The 18,589-nt window shown below is 44.0% G+C and overlaps 1 protein-coding gene across 1 annotated transcript; it reads left to right on the top strand.

Annotated features, from left to right (window-relative positions):
- On the top strand, positions 1-17,733 carry LOC138604478 (disintegrin and metalloproteinase domain-containing protein 11-like). The gene is made up of 26 exons (XM_069676425.1): positions 1-173; positions 877-1,067; positions 4,129-4,205; positions 4,900-4,966; positions 6,696-6,778; positions 6,897-6,960; positions 7,096-7,156; positions 7,560-7,741; positions 8,963-9,034; positions 9,243-9,409; positions 9,516-9,600; positions 10,958-11,048; positions 11,492-11,543; positions 12,137-12,236; positions 12,482-12,553; positions 12,681-12,773; positions 12,859-12,939; positions 13,024-13,074; positions 13,155-13,218; positions 13,299-13,404; positions 13,966-14,085; positions 14,185-14,353; positions 15,127-15,238; positions 16,053-16,143; positions 17,305-17,322; positions 17,627-17,733. Exons 1-26 carry the CDS (start codon positions 113-115, stop codon positions 17,640-17,642), a joined length of 2,346 nt encoding a protein of 781 aa, XP_069532526.1. The 5' UTR covers positions 1-112; the 3' UTR covers positions 17,643-17,733.
- The last annotated feature ends 856 nt before the right edge of the window (positions 17,734-18,589 follow it).

The following is an 18,589-nucleotide window of genomic DNA, read 5'->3' as shown; positions in this document are numbered from 1 at the left end:
TCACGCTCGATCTTCGCTATCGTTTCTGCTGCGCGCTTTTTGCTCTTTTTCCTCTCTTCCGTCGGCCGGGTTCGTGACTCGATGCTGTAATCCGGGGGAATATGTGAAGATCATGCTGGCGGTGTGGTGCTTCATGGTCTTTGCTGCAGTGGGCGAGAGGCTTGCAGTGTCAGGTAAGAGAGAGAGAGAGGAGAGAGGGGAGATTTGGATACCAGCCGGAGCACCCTTTCTGTTTTCTGTGCATCCACAATTTTTCCCCTTGCACCAGCACTTTTGTAACCCCGGTGCGGGCTGCGATTTTATTGTAGCGGATTCTCGGTGGCAAGCAGCCCAGTGGCCTGACAGCTCCCTCCGCTGCGGTACAATTGCTGCATCAACACATTTCCATCGCTGCCCAACAGTGTATACAACGCACCCAGAACCATCTCAAGCGTCGTTTTATCCTGTAAACATCCAAAAGCACTATAATCTAACTTGTCAATCAACAAGGGATGTGTTTTACAGCCGGATTGACGATTGCTGAGATTTTAAGCTACATAGGCCCTGTTATATGGGCGTCAGTCTATTATAATACACAGCCTATGAGCTCTGACAAATTAGTACATTATTTTCCTTTAAAACTTGAAAATGACCAATTATGTTAATTTCTTCAAATAGATCAGAGATCTGATAAAATGTTATTAACTGGTAAGCGTGATAAATTAGGTCACAAACAGTTTACAGAATTCTCACTCTAAACAACTTCTGCCTTCCCTTTGCTTTCTTCACCACAACCAAGTGCAAGTGAGGCAGGCTCAGGTGTGCTCCCATACCTGGCCAAGCCCTCTGCTCACTTATGAGCCTTTACTGAGTGTCCCTCTTTTTTTCTACATGCAGGTGAGGACAGGAGTCCGGAGCAGGATGGAGGAATGTGGAACTGGTTCACCCCGGCAGGGTGGCAGGACGGCGGGGACTCTGCATCCGAGATCATCTATCCGAAGCGGCTGGTGCAGCAGATCGAGTCGGAGGAGGAAATGGCTCATGAGCAACTGGATACCAGGGTGAAGAACAGCACAGGGGACAACTTGGTGAGTCGTTACAAGAATTAAACCACTAATTTAACTCTCATATGCCAAGTTCTGTTTGTTTTCACATTGGATCTCTCTGTTATGTGTGATTCCCGGCTCAGTGGTCTCAATTTTGGGGTCCAGAGGTGCTTGAAAAAGTTTTAGGAATTCCCAAGCAATATCAGGAATAGATTAATCTCACTGACGTTTTAGGTTCAAATGAACCTATGCCTTGTGAAGTAGAACAATTTCTGGATGAAATTGGGGTCTTAAACTTAACATGCAGACCATCAGCTTTAGGAAACATTGGGATATTTTAAGTCTAGAACTCAGCAGGCATTATACAGAAGATCCACTATTAATGTCATTGTAGCAGGTCTGTGTGGGCATATACGGGCGTAACGGAAACAAGGCTGTTTTTCTGCTTGTGGAAAACTAATTTTTCCAGCGTCTGTACCTCTCTGCTCCTCACGCTTCTCCTGCTTCACATGCATGACAGTGCAGGGTTGGGATCTTTGCAGCAGTCGCCACTCCTTTGGATTTTGACCCACTTGCGCACTGAAAATCCCCTCATATGTCCACACTGACGTAATGTCAGCTGGATGAAACCAAGCCGAACAAGTTGTTGTTTTCCGGCCACTTACTCCTGCTTAAAAGTTGCGTAACACCTGGCTACAAGTTCTGAACCTTGTGACCTGCTGTTTGTGCTGTGTGAGCTCTGTAGTAAATAGCTGTTACAGTGGTAGCGTGCGTGTTTGTGGCGGTCCTCTTATTCACATGACAAAGCTAAGCCCCGTCCTGAAATATTCAGTCATCATGTCCGATCATTCGGCTGCCTTGATGAGCCCCCTACTTCTTCATTATTCAGTGGTGTGTTGAAGTGTGTCCCCATTAATTATGAAGCAGGCCTGTGTGAGAAGTGCTGCATGGTCCAAGAGGCTGAGCACTCCCCATCCCTGCCCCCAACCTCTCGTTCTCTGTCATGCATTTATTACGTATATAGATCATGTAACTGTTATGACAGAGTACATTAAGCTACTTAAACACAGAGTTGCAGAGCATAGTTAAGTTGTTGTCCCTGGTGGGGAAGCTTTCTCAACCATACAGTTAACATAATGTACTTTCGTAACATTAAAATGCTGACACCGTTGAGGCAGAAGAGGTTTCAGAAGTCCCTCTTCCTGCTCCTGCTGTGTTTTGTTGTTTGAAATATTTAAGATGATGGACATCATAAATTTAGAAGCAGCTGGCGATGAGCTGAACTTTGTCTTTCTCTTCTGCCGCGTCGTGCTGCTTTGAAACGAGGTGATGCGTGTTTATGCCTCGCTGAGTGTGTGATTTTGTTTGATCTGTTGTCATCATTTTGTTGTGTTCAGGCGACACTGGAAGACAAATTGCAAGATGAAAGTTTTAAATGCTTTGGTATGAAGACTATATTTTTGAACACAGGTTGGATTACAGTAATTCAAAGATTTCAGGCTGAGGTTGATATTTCTATTTCAGGATATTGATTGGTTGGCAGATGAATTCTCCCAACCTCAAGTTCTAAATTGTTATTGTGATAGTGTTTACTATAAAAGAAACATGTAGAAGGACATCCTGGGGATTTAGGCATACATTATTGACACATATCGGGGCATACTTAATCTTTTTTCTTGCATACTCAATAGCATGGAAGTATTGATAATGGAATACAGCCCTGGTATGTAGGTGAATCTTTGAGAGAGGAAATGGATGATGTGATATGATTAAAGCTTCAGAACAGCTATTAGAGGAAGATTTTTTTGAGCTGGACTGATTTTAATAGACAAGAAGTTGTTAAAGTGGTAATCTCAAAGATCTCAGTTTCGTTCTCTTTGGCGGCACCTATGGCGATAAACGGTAATTGCGGGATCCCAGATATCCACACAGTGTCGCATGTGTGACGGCCACGGTTGGCTCCGGTTGTAACTCTTGATTTTCCTCGCTGACGGTCCGGTTTGCCTTCACCTGAGCGTCCAGTTTGTTTCTTTTTCTTTGGATTTTCACTTATTTTTGAAGTTGTATCTGTAGTCATCGATCATTTCTTTGTTTGTTCAGCCATAGTAGATTACTGTTTACGTGCAACACTTGCAGAGACTGGAAAAGCAGCCGCTTAGCTCCGCCTACCCTCACTGGCAGACCAACCACTGCTGGGTGATGGGAAACGCATCACTAACTGGGCGCCGCTTGTGATTGTTTCCGGGAATGTCGCCACAGACACCCAGTCCTTAATAATACCATATACTGCAAATGCAAAGGCCATAGGTTAAATCACCATTGTGTTACCTCCGGCGATAGATGGTGACTTAACAGACATTTATATACATGAAAATCTTGCAGCTACATAATGAGCAGAACACACATGCTACTAACGTATAGCTTTGGAACAATGTTATTGTACAGTCATAGCGCTGATGGACACCATGCATCAGCCTCTCCAAGACTGTAGTAAGAAATCTGTTGTCCATAGTCACAGGAGGAAACGATTCCTGGATGGTGATGCATTTATTGTAAAAGCCCAGTGATTCACTGCAGCCTGGTTCCTCCAGACTGAGATCAAAGCCACGCTGGCACAGCCGGAGCTGCTGAGGAGACGCGCTGTTTAGTCTGCAGCTATTCTCTCTCTCTCTCCCTCCTGGCCCTGCTGTGTCCTCACCTCTTCTGGCAGCCGTCCGTTGGGAACATTGGCACAGCATGGCTGATTATCGACGATACAAATCAAGTTCTCTTCTCCTCCTCTCCTCCTTCTTTCAACCCCCTGTCTATCCATCACCATCACCAAATTCCAGCTCAGCTCTTAAACAGCCATATCTCTCTGTTGTCATGGTGCCTGAATGCTGGCTGCCAATGTCGATCAATGCAGACTTTATCAATCACAGCATTTCAGCTGCTTATGCTTTTAGAGCATACACACTATTGATTGTGTTGAATTATTCATGCCACTTTCATCACTCTTGTGGCTTTTACAGAGAGGCAATCTTAACTACAACTGTTTTGTTACACTTGAATTCATCATCTATCTAATCTGTCTCTGTCAATGTGTGTGCGTTTTTTCTTTCAGCCCGTCCACTTGGCACAGAGCTGCTTCCAAGTGGAAGCCTTCGGACACACCTTCACCCTGGACCTGGAGCTCAACCAGTGAGTGTAACCGTCAAAAATCATCAGATCTGCCTCTCTGTGCGCGCTCGTATCAGTAGGTGCTCTTAATTTACTGCAGCTGTTCTCATTAGCATTTCCCCCGCACTCAAGCTAATGCACTTAGCTCCTTTATTGTGTTACATCACAACATGGGGAATACCAATGAGTCACACGCACACACACATACTACAGCTTTTTTATGAGGTTCCACTGATTTTATTAACACTATATAACATGTTCACTCACTCTTTGTGAAACACATTTTAGGCGAGAGCGAGAGGTGGAAAATATCCCTGAAGAAACCATTACATATGACATAGTTTTGATTACATAGCGATTGAGATAATCATAGATATATTACATCTAATATTTATTATATTCATAGAGATTAAGTTTTTAGAGATATTGTTGGGGCGGCTGTGACTCAGAGGTAGAGTCGGTCATATTTCTATCTGAAGGTTGGTGGTTCGATCCCCAGCTCCCTCAGTCTACATGAAGTGTCCCCGGGCAAGACACTGAACCCCAAACTGCCATCGGTGTTTGCATGTGACGACTGATTCACAGCTGGGCACTTTACGTTGCAGCCTCTACCATCAGTGTGTGAATGGGTTAATGTGACATGTAGTGTAAAAGTGTAAAATGTAGTGCTATAAGTACAGTCCAACTATTGATGGTCTCTCTCTTCTCTTTGCAGTAACCTCCTGTCTTCGGAGTACGTGGAACGGCACTTTAACAAGGACGGCAGACCCTCACAGTCAGTGGTAAGAGTGCGCGCGTGGGGCGGAGACGTGCGCTGACAGGATTTTACTAAGTGAACTTGTGTTTTCGCACACAGAAGGCAGCATATTAATGAGATGACCAGAGCGGCGTTCAGTTTTTTTAGCTGTTGAAACTGAGACTTTGTCACATTTTACACTACTGCTGTTGCCAGAGAATCTGAGAACAATTATAAAGTTTATTTTGTCAGAAGCAAGCATAGTCTAGAGCTCATTACGTCTCATAATTCCTGCGACTCATATATATTTAAAGGTCGTGTTGTTGAGATCTGTTTGGTTGAAGTCCCATTTTAGAAACAAGGACATTCTTTTGTTTGTTTTTATCTTTGACGGCATATTTTTTTGTTGTCGTGACGCTTTATTGAAACTTTTCCAGTTTGATCTCGTCCGTCCTCCTTTTTTGCTCACTGCTTAAAAAGTATGCTGCCATGTAACTATTATTATGTTTGTTACTGTGCTCAGCATGCATGGGTTTTCCTGTCAGTATGCATGCCCCTCTGTGCTGGCCTTTCTCAGACAGTCAAGAAAAAAGACATTCAATGCCTTTAGTAAAGCCACAAGCACGGAGACAGACACAAGAGATTACAGGGAAATGGATGAAAGCCTTGACATCGACTGTGATGTTCGCTTGTCAGGTCGGACCAGAGGAATGTCACTGCATTCTGCTAGCCAAGAGGGATGACTAATGGGTTTTTTTTCTGTACGATTGTGCCGCTCACTACCAGCACCAACCCACCCGCCCACCTACCCCAACCAGCACTGCATGTCCCCACCCACAATCGCTCCAAACTCTCTCTCTGTCCTCCCTGACCAATCGTGAGCCTGTTTCCATAGCAACCAGTTAGCTCAGCGGTGTCATTAAGTTCTTGGCAGCGATGAGAATGAAAGAAGAGCGAGAGGGGAGGGAAGAGCCGAGCCGGCGTGAGAGGCGGAGGAAGAGGGAACATGAAGAGTAAAATGCCGGTTATTACAAAGGCACCATGAGCTCCGACAGAGGGGAGGAGCTATTCTGGGTGTGTGTACATAGACAATCAGTTTGTTCCTACAGTAGCAGGAGGGAGACGAAGCTTGCAGGGCCGGGAATGGAGGCCTGTAGTCAGGACAGATTGTCGCTCAGCTGGATAGAGGCATCACGTAATGCTTGTGATGCTGCGTCTGGACATGGCAGGTGTGATGCATCAAAGCAGCACGTCAGCAGAGTAAGCTCTGTCGTCACACCCAAGACACCTGCTGAACTGCAAGTGAATCAGGGTTTCTCACCTTGTTCAGTAAAGCAGTGAATCTACTTTTGAGGGAGTGTTGGCAAAAGAAGAAAGCTGTGGCTCTGTTCTAGTTGTCAAGGTTGATTTAAGGGCAAGAAAGAGCAGCGCACTCTCTCTTTTTACTCTCAGCTTGTGATATTCAGTCACAGCCTTCCTACTGTTCATATGTTCCATGTGTGGGCAACATGAGTGTTGATTTATTGAAGAGATACTTGTCGAGGTTCCACCTGCAGCGCTATTATCAGTAAAGCAGAGTAGGGTGGAGTAAAATACAGGACACAAGTAGGTCACAAACTGTGCCATAAACGCAGTCGTGGGGAAAGATGGAGGCAGGGAGGGGAGGAGGGGGGGTGCATTTGCAGAGGTGGTGAGAGGGTTTTCCTCAGAGCTGTGTGCCTGTTACGCCTGAAGTGTGTCAGTAGAGGTTGTTTCATGAGACATTGTGTCCACAGGGAGGGGAGCACTGCTACTACCAGGGAAGGTTGAGAGGTTTACCAGAGTCCTGGGCCGCTCTCTCCACCTGCCACGGCCTGTGGTGAGCCTCACGTCAAACCTCACGTCAAAGCTTTATTTATAAATTCTGCACTCGTAATTTCCGCCTCATTTGTAATTTGTGTTTCTGCTGTGTGTCTCTTTGTGTTGTTTGTTCATAGCGGCATGTTCTCTGACGGATTCTTCTCCTACGGGATTGAGCCGGTTAACAATCGGAGCAATCAGGTAAATAATCAGTGGAGTGATAATTGAATTTAGTTGACCAGCATGATAAACAATGAAGTGCATTTTGGAGGGCGATTTAGCTGTCTTTTAAGGTTGTAAATTAACATGATGTCCTCTGGTTGTATTTTCTCTTAGGATGATGGTGCTCACTTGATCCGCAGGATGCCTGATGTCAGGCTTTCTCCCCGCTGCCCAGGTACATGAGTGCATTGGAAGAATAAACTATTAACACACATTAGAATACTGTTAATCTCTTACATTCTCATTATCGTCACATTCTAACATAATCTTCCAGTTAGTTAAAACTCGTATCCACTGTTGCAATCATTCCAAAATAAAAGTTACTTATTATTCTATGATTTATTTTTATGTTACGGCCCAATTAAACCCCAACACTCTTCACACCAGTGAGAGAGGACAGTTTGGAAAACACAAATGTGATAATTGAACAGGATGTAATGTGTTGATGTGTAATGTCTGAAGTTACACAATTCACAACTGATATTAAGTTAGAAGCATTTTGCACTGCACCTTGCAGTCTAAGACTAAAAAGTCGTACTGCTTTAAGTGCCTGCAGCTCTGCTCCTCTGTGTGTCCAGACTGTACAGAGGACAGTGAGTGGGAGAGCAGAGGAGGTGATGGTGATGATGACAGACCGAACCAAATGAGGGAGCAGCAGGAGTCTGGGGTGCTGAGACGATCTAAGAGATTTGTCCGTAAGCCCTCAGTGCAGACTGAGACCAAATATATTGAGTTGATGGTGGTCAACGACAATGAAATGGTGAGTCTGAAGTACATTTTGCTTATATTTATATGGACATCAGATGCCAGCATAGTTTACTTTAACATTGTTTGTACGCTTGAGTGATGCACAAATGTCCAAACACAAAAATAAAGCAGGCAGAGGCTGCACAGGCAGATTGATAACTTCCCGATACATCCACTGACATAAGACTGAACAAATGCCCTCAAATTTATAAATAAAAACTTGTTGACTCCAAGCTGTCTTAAAGGAATACACACCAAATATAGCTTAAAATAAAGAAATCAGGCAATTGACAAACATGATCTCAACATTAACAGCCTAAATGTTCAAGTTTTCGGGTGCAAAACTTTCAACCATGAAGTAAAACAGTGAAACACAATTTTATTACTGTGGTTAAGTTTTCCTTTTAACATGCAGATATATTGGCAGTCGAGAAAAATAGGGTATTGTCATTTAAAGACCTACTTCAGTCATGTTTCAATGCTCTACTTGATATGTTTTTTCTGCAAAATACGTTTTGTATCTTGTAAAAATCCTCCTAATGCATCTCCTCCTTTTCCCTCATTAAAAATTCCTGAATCTGCATAGGCCCCGCCCACTATGCAAATTACCAACCGCCAAACAAAACCCGTCTCTGCCATCGTTTAGTGGCAACTTGTTGAAACTTAGCTAGCTTGAAATTTACTAATTAGAAGTAGTAACGTTTGGCGGGCATTGCCGAAGTGGTTGCCATAGGTTACACATAATGATATGCATAGCGTCACCCATACGTTTCTTTCTTTTTTTCCATTCAAGTTATTCTCTTATTACTCTAAAAATAATCTATTTAAGCTTTACTTTTTGAATCCAAAGCTGATACTTTACCTTCTAGTATGTTGATGCTTATTGCCTCATTTTTACTTCACTGTAGGTTTAACTTTTGTTAGAGGACAGAGATGCATGATGTAGATGCAAAGATGCATACAGTACAGTACGTAGGTTCCATAATGTGATACTGTTTAAACTGAAATAAAGAAAATTGCCTCATGAGTTATCACTGTCATCATTGTGGGATGCTAAAAGATGTTATTTATAGAAGTAGAAGCAGTTAAACATTCCTATAAATGTATTCCTTATGTCTGGCTCCTTACAAGTATACAAGTACAAAAATGTGTGTGTGTGTGTGTGTGTGTTGTGTGTGAGCCAGTGAACGTGATCCATCCCTCACACCATCTGTGTATCTCTGTGTCTCCACAGTTTGTACAGCTGCGTCGCTCTAGCAGCCAAACCAAGAACTTTGCCAAAGCAGTGGTCAACATGGCAGATGCGGTAAGAGCTTTGTTTGTAGGATTTATCCTCCTACTCCTAAACTCTGCATACACACACCACCACCTGCCAGGAGGTTTGTGTGTGCCTATTTCAGCATTAGGAAATATTTTAGCTCAGATAGCACACAGTCCTCCATCCACAGAGAATTCACAGCGCAGGTGTCACGCCAAAACAAAGCATTTGATTGATGGGTGTTTTTGGTCCCCAGATCTACAAGGAACAGCTAAACACGAGGATTGTTCTGGTTGCCATGGAGACCTGGACCTCTAAAAATATGATGCCAGTAGTGGAAGATCCATTGATAACGCTGCAGAACTTCATGAAATACAGGAAGGACAACATCAGAGAGCAGAGTGATGTCGTTCATCTTTTCTCGTAAGCAGAAAAATATGTTGTATATTAAGAATTAAGGCTTATTACATGTTTGGATTCTGCTTAAAGTTATATTTGAAACTATGCTTTTCTTGCCTGTGCACATCAGAGGGCGAACGTTTCACAGTAGCCGCAGTGGGACGGCCTACACAGGAGGGGTGTGCTCTCTGACAAGGGGAGGAGGAATCAACGAGGTGAGGAAAATCTTAAATGTCTGTTACACCAAGTGGGATTAATTTAAATTAAGGAGTAGAATTAACCCCTGTCTTCTTAATGTAGATTAAATAGGAGTTTTGACAACTTAAAAATAAAAAAAGTTAAAGGATTTAAGTTTTGATTCTAGTTTAATTACTACAGTAACTGTAGTTACTACACAAGTATTTGTGTATGTGTCTTTTCTGTCATTTTAACTTTGAACTTGTTGGAGCAACATGGCTGGTTTTAATCTAGTGTTTGAGACTACTAGACCAAGATAAGAAGAATCATTCAATTCAAGGGAATTTTTAAGGAATATTTAGATGTCTTTATTTTTTTAATTTGCCTTCTTGTAGAGATTTAGATATGATTTTCACCACTCCCATGTTTGTTCAGTAAAAATGTAGCTCAACATAAACTCAGAAAATGGTTAGAGAGCAGCTCCAGTCATGTTTACAGACATATAAAATTCTCTGCTTGAAATAATAAATTGTGTCTGATGTGTTTTTTCTGCAAAATAAATTAAATTACCTTGTAAAAATCCTCCCAAAGCATCTCCTCCTTCTTCCCCTTTAGAAATTCCCAAATCTGCATAGTCCCCGCCCACTATGCAAAGCTTTTCCAACCGCCCCCCTCCGCCACAAACACAAAACAATTCTCTGCCATCATTTAGTGGCAACTTGTTGAAACTTAGCTAGCTTGAAATGTAGTAATTAGTAGTAGTAACGCTAACGTTAGTAGTCAGTAGTGAGTTTGCAAAAGTTGATGACGGTTACAGCTGGCTCGCGCATCGTGGTTGCCATAGGTTGCACATAATGATATGCGTAGCGTCACCCCGTCCATTAACGGGATTGGCTCCTTAGGTTTGTGATGTCTCAAACCTGCCAATCTGAAAACGTGTTGTTCAGCCTGTCCTTGGTACACTGCAGTTTAAAAGCAGACAGGCCCAGCCATGGAGATGACTGCTTGTCCCTGATATGTCTTGTAGCACATGAAAAACACCACATGGAGATGTTTACAAGGTCAAACACTGGATTTTCATTGGAGGGGGTCTTTAGAAACTTAGCCCGGCTCTTTACAAGGGTAAATATTTTATTGTAAACATGTTAATTGGTTTGCTTCAGAGGTGCTGAGGACAGAGCCTGTCTAGCTGTTGCGCTAAGCCAACTGGCAGCTGGCTTTAGCTTTTTATTTATTATGAAAACAAGAGAATAATATCAATCCTCTTGTCTAATTCTTGACAATTCTAACGATATAAACTCTTCCTTTACTTTTACCTGTAGGATTTTTATAGCAATGTTTTCCTCGTCATATAATAAAGCTCTCCTGTGTGGTTTCCATTTGTTTTCTTTCTAGTACGGGAATGTGGGTGCAATGGCCGTCACTTTGTGCCAGAGTCTCGGCCAGAACATCGGCATGAGGTGGAACAACGCTCGCAATTCTGCAGGTAATAACAAAAGGAAAGCCTGACAATGCAGGGGGGATGTGTGTGTGTGTGTGGGGGGGGGTTGTTAAAGAGAGTGATGGGTGTTGGTATCCCCGTCCAGCAGTTCTCTTCTGTAATTAGACTTCTCCATTAGGTGATTAGTCACCTGCGTCTGAGAAAGATGGGGGGTGGTTAGAACTTTGCTGCCACTGAACAATGGGCTCAATGATTAATGTTGAGGAGACATCAGGTCTATTATTCAATGCCAGGACGAGAGCTCAGTGCGCACACTGTTGGCTCCATACTTCTGTCACGAGCGATCAGATCTATGAAAGTCTCTTCTTGTGGATTCCAAATCGTTCTCTCTAGACTTGCCGCAGCTTGTGAAGTATCACAGCTTAATTTGTCCCTTTTATTTATTTACGTCACCTTCCCCTTCTCATCCCTCTGTATCTTCATCACAGGAGACTGCAGGTGTCCAGATGCCTGGCTGGGTTGCATCATGGAAGACACCGGGTAAAGATCACAAGCGCTCAAACCTGTAAAATGCACCTCTCTCAATTTGTAGACACGATTCAAAAGAAGACAGCAGGAGTGTTTTCTTGCAGCGCTCCCTCCAAGCTGTGATTTGTTCCATTCATTTCACTCAATTAGACAATTAAACACCTGGAACAGAGGGATGCTCTGACTTTTACATAAGTCTTTAATGAGCCGAGCCGGTGATAATCACAGCTTGTATTTGACGCTTTAAGCAAATTTGTTTAAACATTCGACATCAGCGTGACGACCAATGTGTATGAATCAGGACTGGAATAAAGAGTATTTACTGTACAGTATTTGGATTAGGCTCTCCTTACCAGATGGAACAATACAGATTTTAATTATTCATTTCAGTAATATCTTACTACAGATGGTAACATTTCTGTCAGATTGCAAATTGGTGGCGCAGACACCCACAGTGGATCTGGCATTCCTTACTGGCAGAAAAGAGATGTACTGTTTTTTATTTTTCATTTTATTGTTGTGTCCTGGTCTCGATCTTTGTGTGTCTCTGCGTGCGTGTGTGTGTGTGTGTGTGTGTGTGTGTGTGTGTGTGTGTGTAAAAACAGATATTATCTGCCCAGAAAGTTTTCTCGCTGCAGTGTCGATGAGTACATCCAGTTCTTGCTCCAGGGGGGAGGGAGCTGCCTCTTCAACAAGCCCAACAAGGTGAGTGCTGTGTGGTCACTTTATAAATTGGGGAGAGGGATTAGCATCATTTATGGACTACTTAATTATTCTTATAGTTTAAACTCCATAGGGGAACGTGTTTACTTACAGGACTAGTTTCCTCCTTTAAGTAAAGCCTCTATCTTTGTATCTGTACTCAGCCAACAGTCTCCTATAGAACTGTCACTTGTAATCACTCGTCCATCTGTCGTCCACTCATATTTACTCATATATGTCCCTCTCAGCTGTTGGACCCTCCAGAGTGTGGGAATGGCTTTGTGGAGCCAGGAGAGGAGTGTGATTGTGGATCGCAAGTGGTGAGAATCCAGTTTGACAGCTGTTCTGCCGACTTCTGTCACCTTTAGTCTCCTGATGAGCACCGTGTGAGTGTGTGTTGTTTGTTGGAACGTAGCTGAAGGCTTCTTTTCATGTCTGTGTCTGCAGGAGTGTGCCCGTAGTGGAGGAGCCTGCTGTAAAAAGTGCACACTCACTCACGATGCCATGTGCAGTAATGGGCTCTGCTGCAGTGGCTGCAAGGTGAGTCCACCGCTGTATAAAACAGTGATTTAACAATGAAAGAGTGCAGAGCCGAAACATCTGTGCCTTTTGTGCTGTGCCTCAGTATGAGCGGAGAGGCGTGGTTTGTCGAGACGCCGTGAACGACTGTGATATCCCAGAGACCTGCACCGGCGACTCCAGCCAGGTAGAGACGACTCGAATTAACTCGGAACAAAACTGCAAGATCAAGCAGAGCATCTACAACATTATGTTCTTTCTTCTTCTGCAGTGCCCTCATAATGTCCACAAGCTGGATGGCTACATCTGTGATAGCAGTCAGGTAAGGGCTCTTTTGTGGCATGCTTTCTAGTTTGCAGCTTCACTGATGTATACTTGATTATTGTTGTCTCGTTTCTTCAGGGCCGCTGTTACGGTGGACGGTGCAGGACTCGCGATGGACAGTGTAGGGGGCTCTGGGGTTATAGTAAGTACAGAAAACATGCCCTCAGAATGCTGTATACTTTGACATTTGTAGTCTCAACTTTGTCTTTGTTCTTCTCCCAGATTCAGCGGACAGGTTTTGCTATGAGAAGCTGAACGCTGAGGGAACAGAGAAAGGCAACTGTGGCCCGGGTCCTGAGGGCCAGGGCTGGCTGCAGTGCAACAAGCCGTGAGTCACTTTGTCACACCACCATGATTCTCCCTGGCCCTGACATTCTGTAAGAAAAAGTGTGTTCAGTCTAATCTGCAGTTTCTTACAAAAAAGTAGCACCTCACTTTTAAACTTTTTGGACAACTAAACCAACAACGAAACAAGTTTATTGAAGTCCTGTGTGTCTGCCAAGCCAAAGCAAAGCTTTTACCATAAAATGTCATCGGCGATAACAATCAAACATTTTTATACAACACATAAAAGAACCTGCTGGCGCATTGCAGTGACATATTCCTTTACATAATGCATGTGTGAGTACAGGGAATTTGGCTGATCTTCTGAGAGAAAACAGGACAACCGGAGTCATGTTGTTGTGAACAGCTTTTGTTGCATAAAAATCCTGAAATAATTTGTCAGAACTGAATCACTCTAATAATGATCCAAATCGTGCTTCATTTAAAAAGTTCAACTTTTTAAAACAGCACTGTCTCGTTTGCATTTAACCAAAACACTTTACATATAATATATTTCACTGATATTTGAGTTGTTGTTTTGTATTACTCACTTTTTCCTGCGTAGGGATGTTCTATGCGGCTTCCTCTTCTGTGCCAATGTGACGATGAAGCCAAAGTTTGGAGACCTGCAGGGTGAGGTCACCAGCTTCACCCTCTACCACCAGAACAAGTACCTTGACTGCAGGTAAGAGAGCCACATCAATCTGATCTGCAAACACTAGCCTAAATGAAGCTGACCCTTTCCCTTTCCCGCCTGTCTGACGTGTTTGGATTCTTTCCTCAGAGGTGGCCACGCTCTGCTGGAGGACGGCTCAGACCTTGGATATGTGGAGGACGGCACTCCCTGTGGGCCCAACATGATGTGTCTGGAGCGACGCTGCCTCCCTGTGGCCGCGTTCAACCTCAGCTCCTGCTCGGGATCCAACTTTGGTCACATCTGTTCTGACCACGGGGTAAAAATCTCCTGAGCGCAGTGATTTTCCAGATAGCATTGGTTTGGTGATTTTTGTTAAAAATACATTTAGAGATTGTAAAGTGAAAGTTTAGGAGACATATGAGATAGAAGCACTTAGTGGACCATTCATGTGTACTCTAATGTAATCCAATGCAACTATCTTCCTGGGACATCCAAACTCACAAGGCTCATGAGCTTCCGTTTTTGGTGACATATTGATAACATGTAAATTCAGTGTAATTTTATGTCCGTCCTATTTATATACCTTAGTGGAAAATATTAGAACCCCTTTTACCTACTGTAAATGTTATTTCATCAGCATAGGAAGTGGACAGAGCCACCGTGACATCATCTCTTGGTTTTCGGACTACAGGTTTGAGGCTTTGGGTTTCGCATTTTTGCCGTCACAATCTTTTTTTCTCTGGAGCAAGAAGTGACAATATTTGGACTTTAGGGTGGATACTATAATAGCTGTGCCTCTTTTCCGGTTGACAGGCTGCCTCAATAGCTATTTGGCAATTACAGGAAGCCATGCCCTAAAACATGCTGTACTGAAGAATATTTAAAACATACGAGCCGTGAGAAATAATGCACTTCCTGATTGGTTTAACTTTTGAAACCAAACGGCTAGATTTGCTCCTTACTTTTTTCATTCAAATTCAGCCCAGCTTTTGCTTGTCTTAAGATCAAAATCCTCGCGTACTTGCTTCAGTTTGTCTCTTTTTTTAGCAGCTACAGTCTTTGATTCTCTTTTCTCTGTCTCTCTTGTAGACCTGCAGTAATGAGGTGAAGTGTATCTGCGACAGGGACTACACGGGGAAGGACTGCAGCGTCTTTGATCCGATCCCTGAGCCAACAGTCCCGACGGGCCCGGAGAAGAAAGGTCCATAGCACCTCTCAACCTGCCCACATCTCTCTTTCTGTCTGCCTCTCATACCCCCCTCCTCATAGTCTCCACCCATCATCACTGTAACTTCTCTGTGTACTGATGTAGAGCACTGTATCTCCAAACACAAAGAGTAGTTCACCTTATTACTGTGAGAACATCAATATTGAGAGCACACAGTGTTTCCTTCCTGCTGAGTTTTGGTCTCAATGCTGGAGGAGTGTGGGTGTGTGTTGAGACACGTTCATTCATTAGAGCATATGTGCGTGTACAGATTGTTAGTGTGTGTGTGTGTGTGTGTGTGTGTGCGTGTGTGTGTGTGTGGTGGTTACTGTATATATGTTGCAGGCGCTGCCATCCTCAAGTGTCTCCCTTACTTTCTTGCAGTCTGCCAATGACACAGAGCAATAGAGCAGCTGCTCTCATAGGGCCAAAAGAGCCAAAGCCACCCTGAGCAGGAGGGTGTCCAGCTGAAAGAGCAGGAGAGGGGAAATGAGAACAAAGTAATACAACTCTCTCTCCTTTGTTTTTGTTTTGTATCTGTTGTCTCCCTGACTCCCCCTCGCTCACCCGCCCGTTCTCCCACCTTCACCCCACGTGCTGGTCTCCTCCTTTCTCTCTTCATCTCTCTCTCTCTCTGTCAGCAGGTATCTTACCATCTGCCTTTCTCTACCTCTAATTGATGTCGTTGATGTACGTGTTGATGCTGTCCTCTGACGTGTGTTTTTTAGTGGTGTTGTTTTGTTTCTGCCCCCTCCTCCTCCCCTTCCTCCTCCGCACCCTTACTCCCCCCCCTCCTTCCTCTGCGCAGGTCCCAGTGGCACCAATATCATAATAGGGTCCATCGCAGGTGCTATTCTCCTGGCAGCTATAGTCCTAGGGGGAACAGGATGGGGATTTAAGTAAGAGTTCTGGCATGCCTTTGTGTACCTGTCTGCTTCTACCTCAAGGAACCCCCGCCCCTTCCACTCTCACCCCTCTGAGATAGACGCCCGTTTGCAACCGCCTGCCTGGTTGAGGGGAAAACGGGGAGTTTAAGCTCGACCGTGCTGATTCTTGACTGACTTTTTTTGCGTTGAATCTTTACATAAAATCACACTGCTGTTGTTTATTTTTCTCTGATAAAACATTGAGCGACCCTGAGCTCCATCCTTCACCTTTCCTCCCTCTCCCTTGAAAAGACAGGGCAGGACTGAGATTTGAATCTGCCAGGAACCTCTGCAGCATTTCTCTCACATCCGATAGGATTGTTAGCCTTTAAAAAAGTGTAATAGTTACCCCTTTTTGAATACGTTTTACTATTGGTGCTCTTTTAGCCTGCGGTATTCTGTACGTCTCCTATAGGCAGCATCCTAACCCCTAATGCCCCTGCCGCAGCGCCTCTTCTGCGCTGATTCACCTGTGCATGCTTGCTATTGTTCACTCCTTATACTCTGACCTAAAAGGACTGCTCCTACACTGCTCACAGGTCCATTCATACCACAATTGTGGCTGGTGAAAATCCACAATTTGAAAAGCAACATTTGAATGAGCATTTAGCATGTAGTCAGTCCTTCTAGGGCCGAAGGTAAGTGTCTGTGCATGTGTGCATGAGCTGTAAGCAGGAAGTGTCTCCGCCTCAGAGGGTGGAAGTTACAGATCCTGGTGGCGTGCCTTGTTAGACTCGATGGGGCTGAGAGGGACAGTGCCGTGGCTACTGTAGACCTGCTGCATGTGATGTCATCACTATGAGCTGGCAAGAATGACTTTTTAGAGGATTGCTGGCTGATTCATGATGTCATCTTTGGATTTCTGTTCTTAAATCTGACAGTGTTTAATCTCAGCAGAGTAAAGCCAGTTTAATATTGATTCAGATTTTGTGTTTTATCGAAGTTTAAACTATGCTAACTCTTAATGATCTTTCTATCGTGCTGTTGTTGCATATTTGTCTGTTAAATCTTCTAATGCAATATGATCAGCTTCACAACATGCTTCGAAAACATCGTTTACAGTGTTAGTCATGATCTTTCTTTCTGAGTCTTAACATTTTCTCTTTTCTCTCGATGTGTGCTCCTGGGATGCAGGAACATTCGAAGAGGAAGGTAAAACCTTGCAGGACTACGACCATGAGATATCCAGCATAATATCCCATCTCATCCCAAATCCCCTCGGCATGGCTGCTAACTCCTTCATCCCCTATCTGAAGTTCATCCCTCGACTCATCCCCGCAGAGCAGCGTGTATCGCACTGCTCCTTTTGCTATAATGCTTCATCCTATTTCAGTTCAAGCACATCTCTCCATCCCAATCCCCAATCCCATTAAATTCATCGCTATAAAGTGGAATGCCTACCCCCCCCAACAGTTTGATTTTCTGTTAACCATCTTTGTTTTCCTTTTCCTTTCAGATCTGGCGGAGGATAAGACGCCTGTTTGTCTTTTTGTCTCTATGTCCTGTCTACTCCCGTCTTCCTCCTCGCACTGTGTCGTTTCCACATCGGAGAAGAGGGGAACAAAAAAAAAAAAATAAGTCTTCCACTCCTGTCCCAAAATCTCTCCAAACCTCTTCCCACTGTCGTCTCCTCCACGCTCCCTGTTTGCCCTGTCCGTTCGTCCTCCTGCCTGCACCGTTCCTCCTCCGGGCCTGTGGAGCTCCTCTCATCACACCAGCCCGATCGTTCTCGTGTGCCAGCGGGGCCGCTGAGGACTGTGCCCTGGCCACACCTGGAGCGAGCAGGTGGCTCTCCCTCTTAGAATGTGCTTCAGTGTACGTCCTTTTTTCACAACTTGGACAGTCTGATAAAGAACATATCAACGGTGGACCAATTTCATATGAGACTTGTCTTTTCAATGCCTGCACACAAACTAACTGGCCGCTAACTGAGTCCACAGGTAGATGTTGGACTAGCACACAGACTGTCTAAGTTAAGACTCAAAACATGAAAAAGGACAAAAAAAGTTACCTTTTTTCTTAAAGGAGAAGGACCAGAGGATCCACTAAGCCTGGCAACATGGATACACAGCTGAATGAAACTGGGGGCTGTTGGCATGTTTTCCAAAGAGAGAGTGAGGAAGAACTAATGATCATACTGAAGGAGCCCGGACTGATTACAGAGTTTATGTTCATTGTTAACTGTTCTTTCCACTTTTGGCATCCTACCTGCCCTCCCCTCTCCCACACAAGTTTTCAGGTACAAAAAAAAGGAAGCTAGGTGAAATGGTTTTGGGATCATTTTAAACCACTGAACTTTTGAAGCAGCAGAGACCGTAACCTAGTGTTTTCAACTACTGACCGACCAACATACATTCCACGATCTGTGTCCGTGCGTGTGCTCACTTCTTTCAGGCCCAAAGTTTGTACGGCTAGGAGG

Source organism: Semicossyphus pulcher, unplaced genomic scaffold (assembly GCF_022749685.1).
Source record: "Semicossyphus pulcher isolate SPU_LCO1_2020_fin unplaced genomic scaffold, fSemPul1.0.p SCAF_25, whole genome shotgun sequence".
NCBI lineage: Eukaryota > Metazoa > Chordata > Actinopteri > Labriformes > Labridae > Semicossyphus > Semicossyphus pulcher.
Note: the sequence above shows the minus strand (reverse complement) of the source record. Positions and strands in the feature narration are given on the sequence as shown.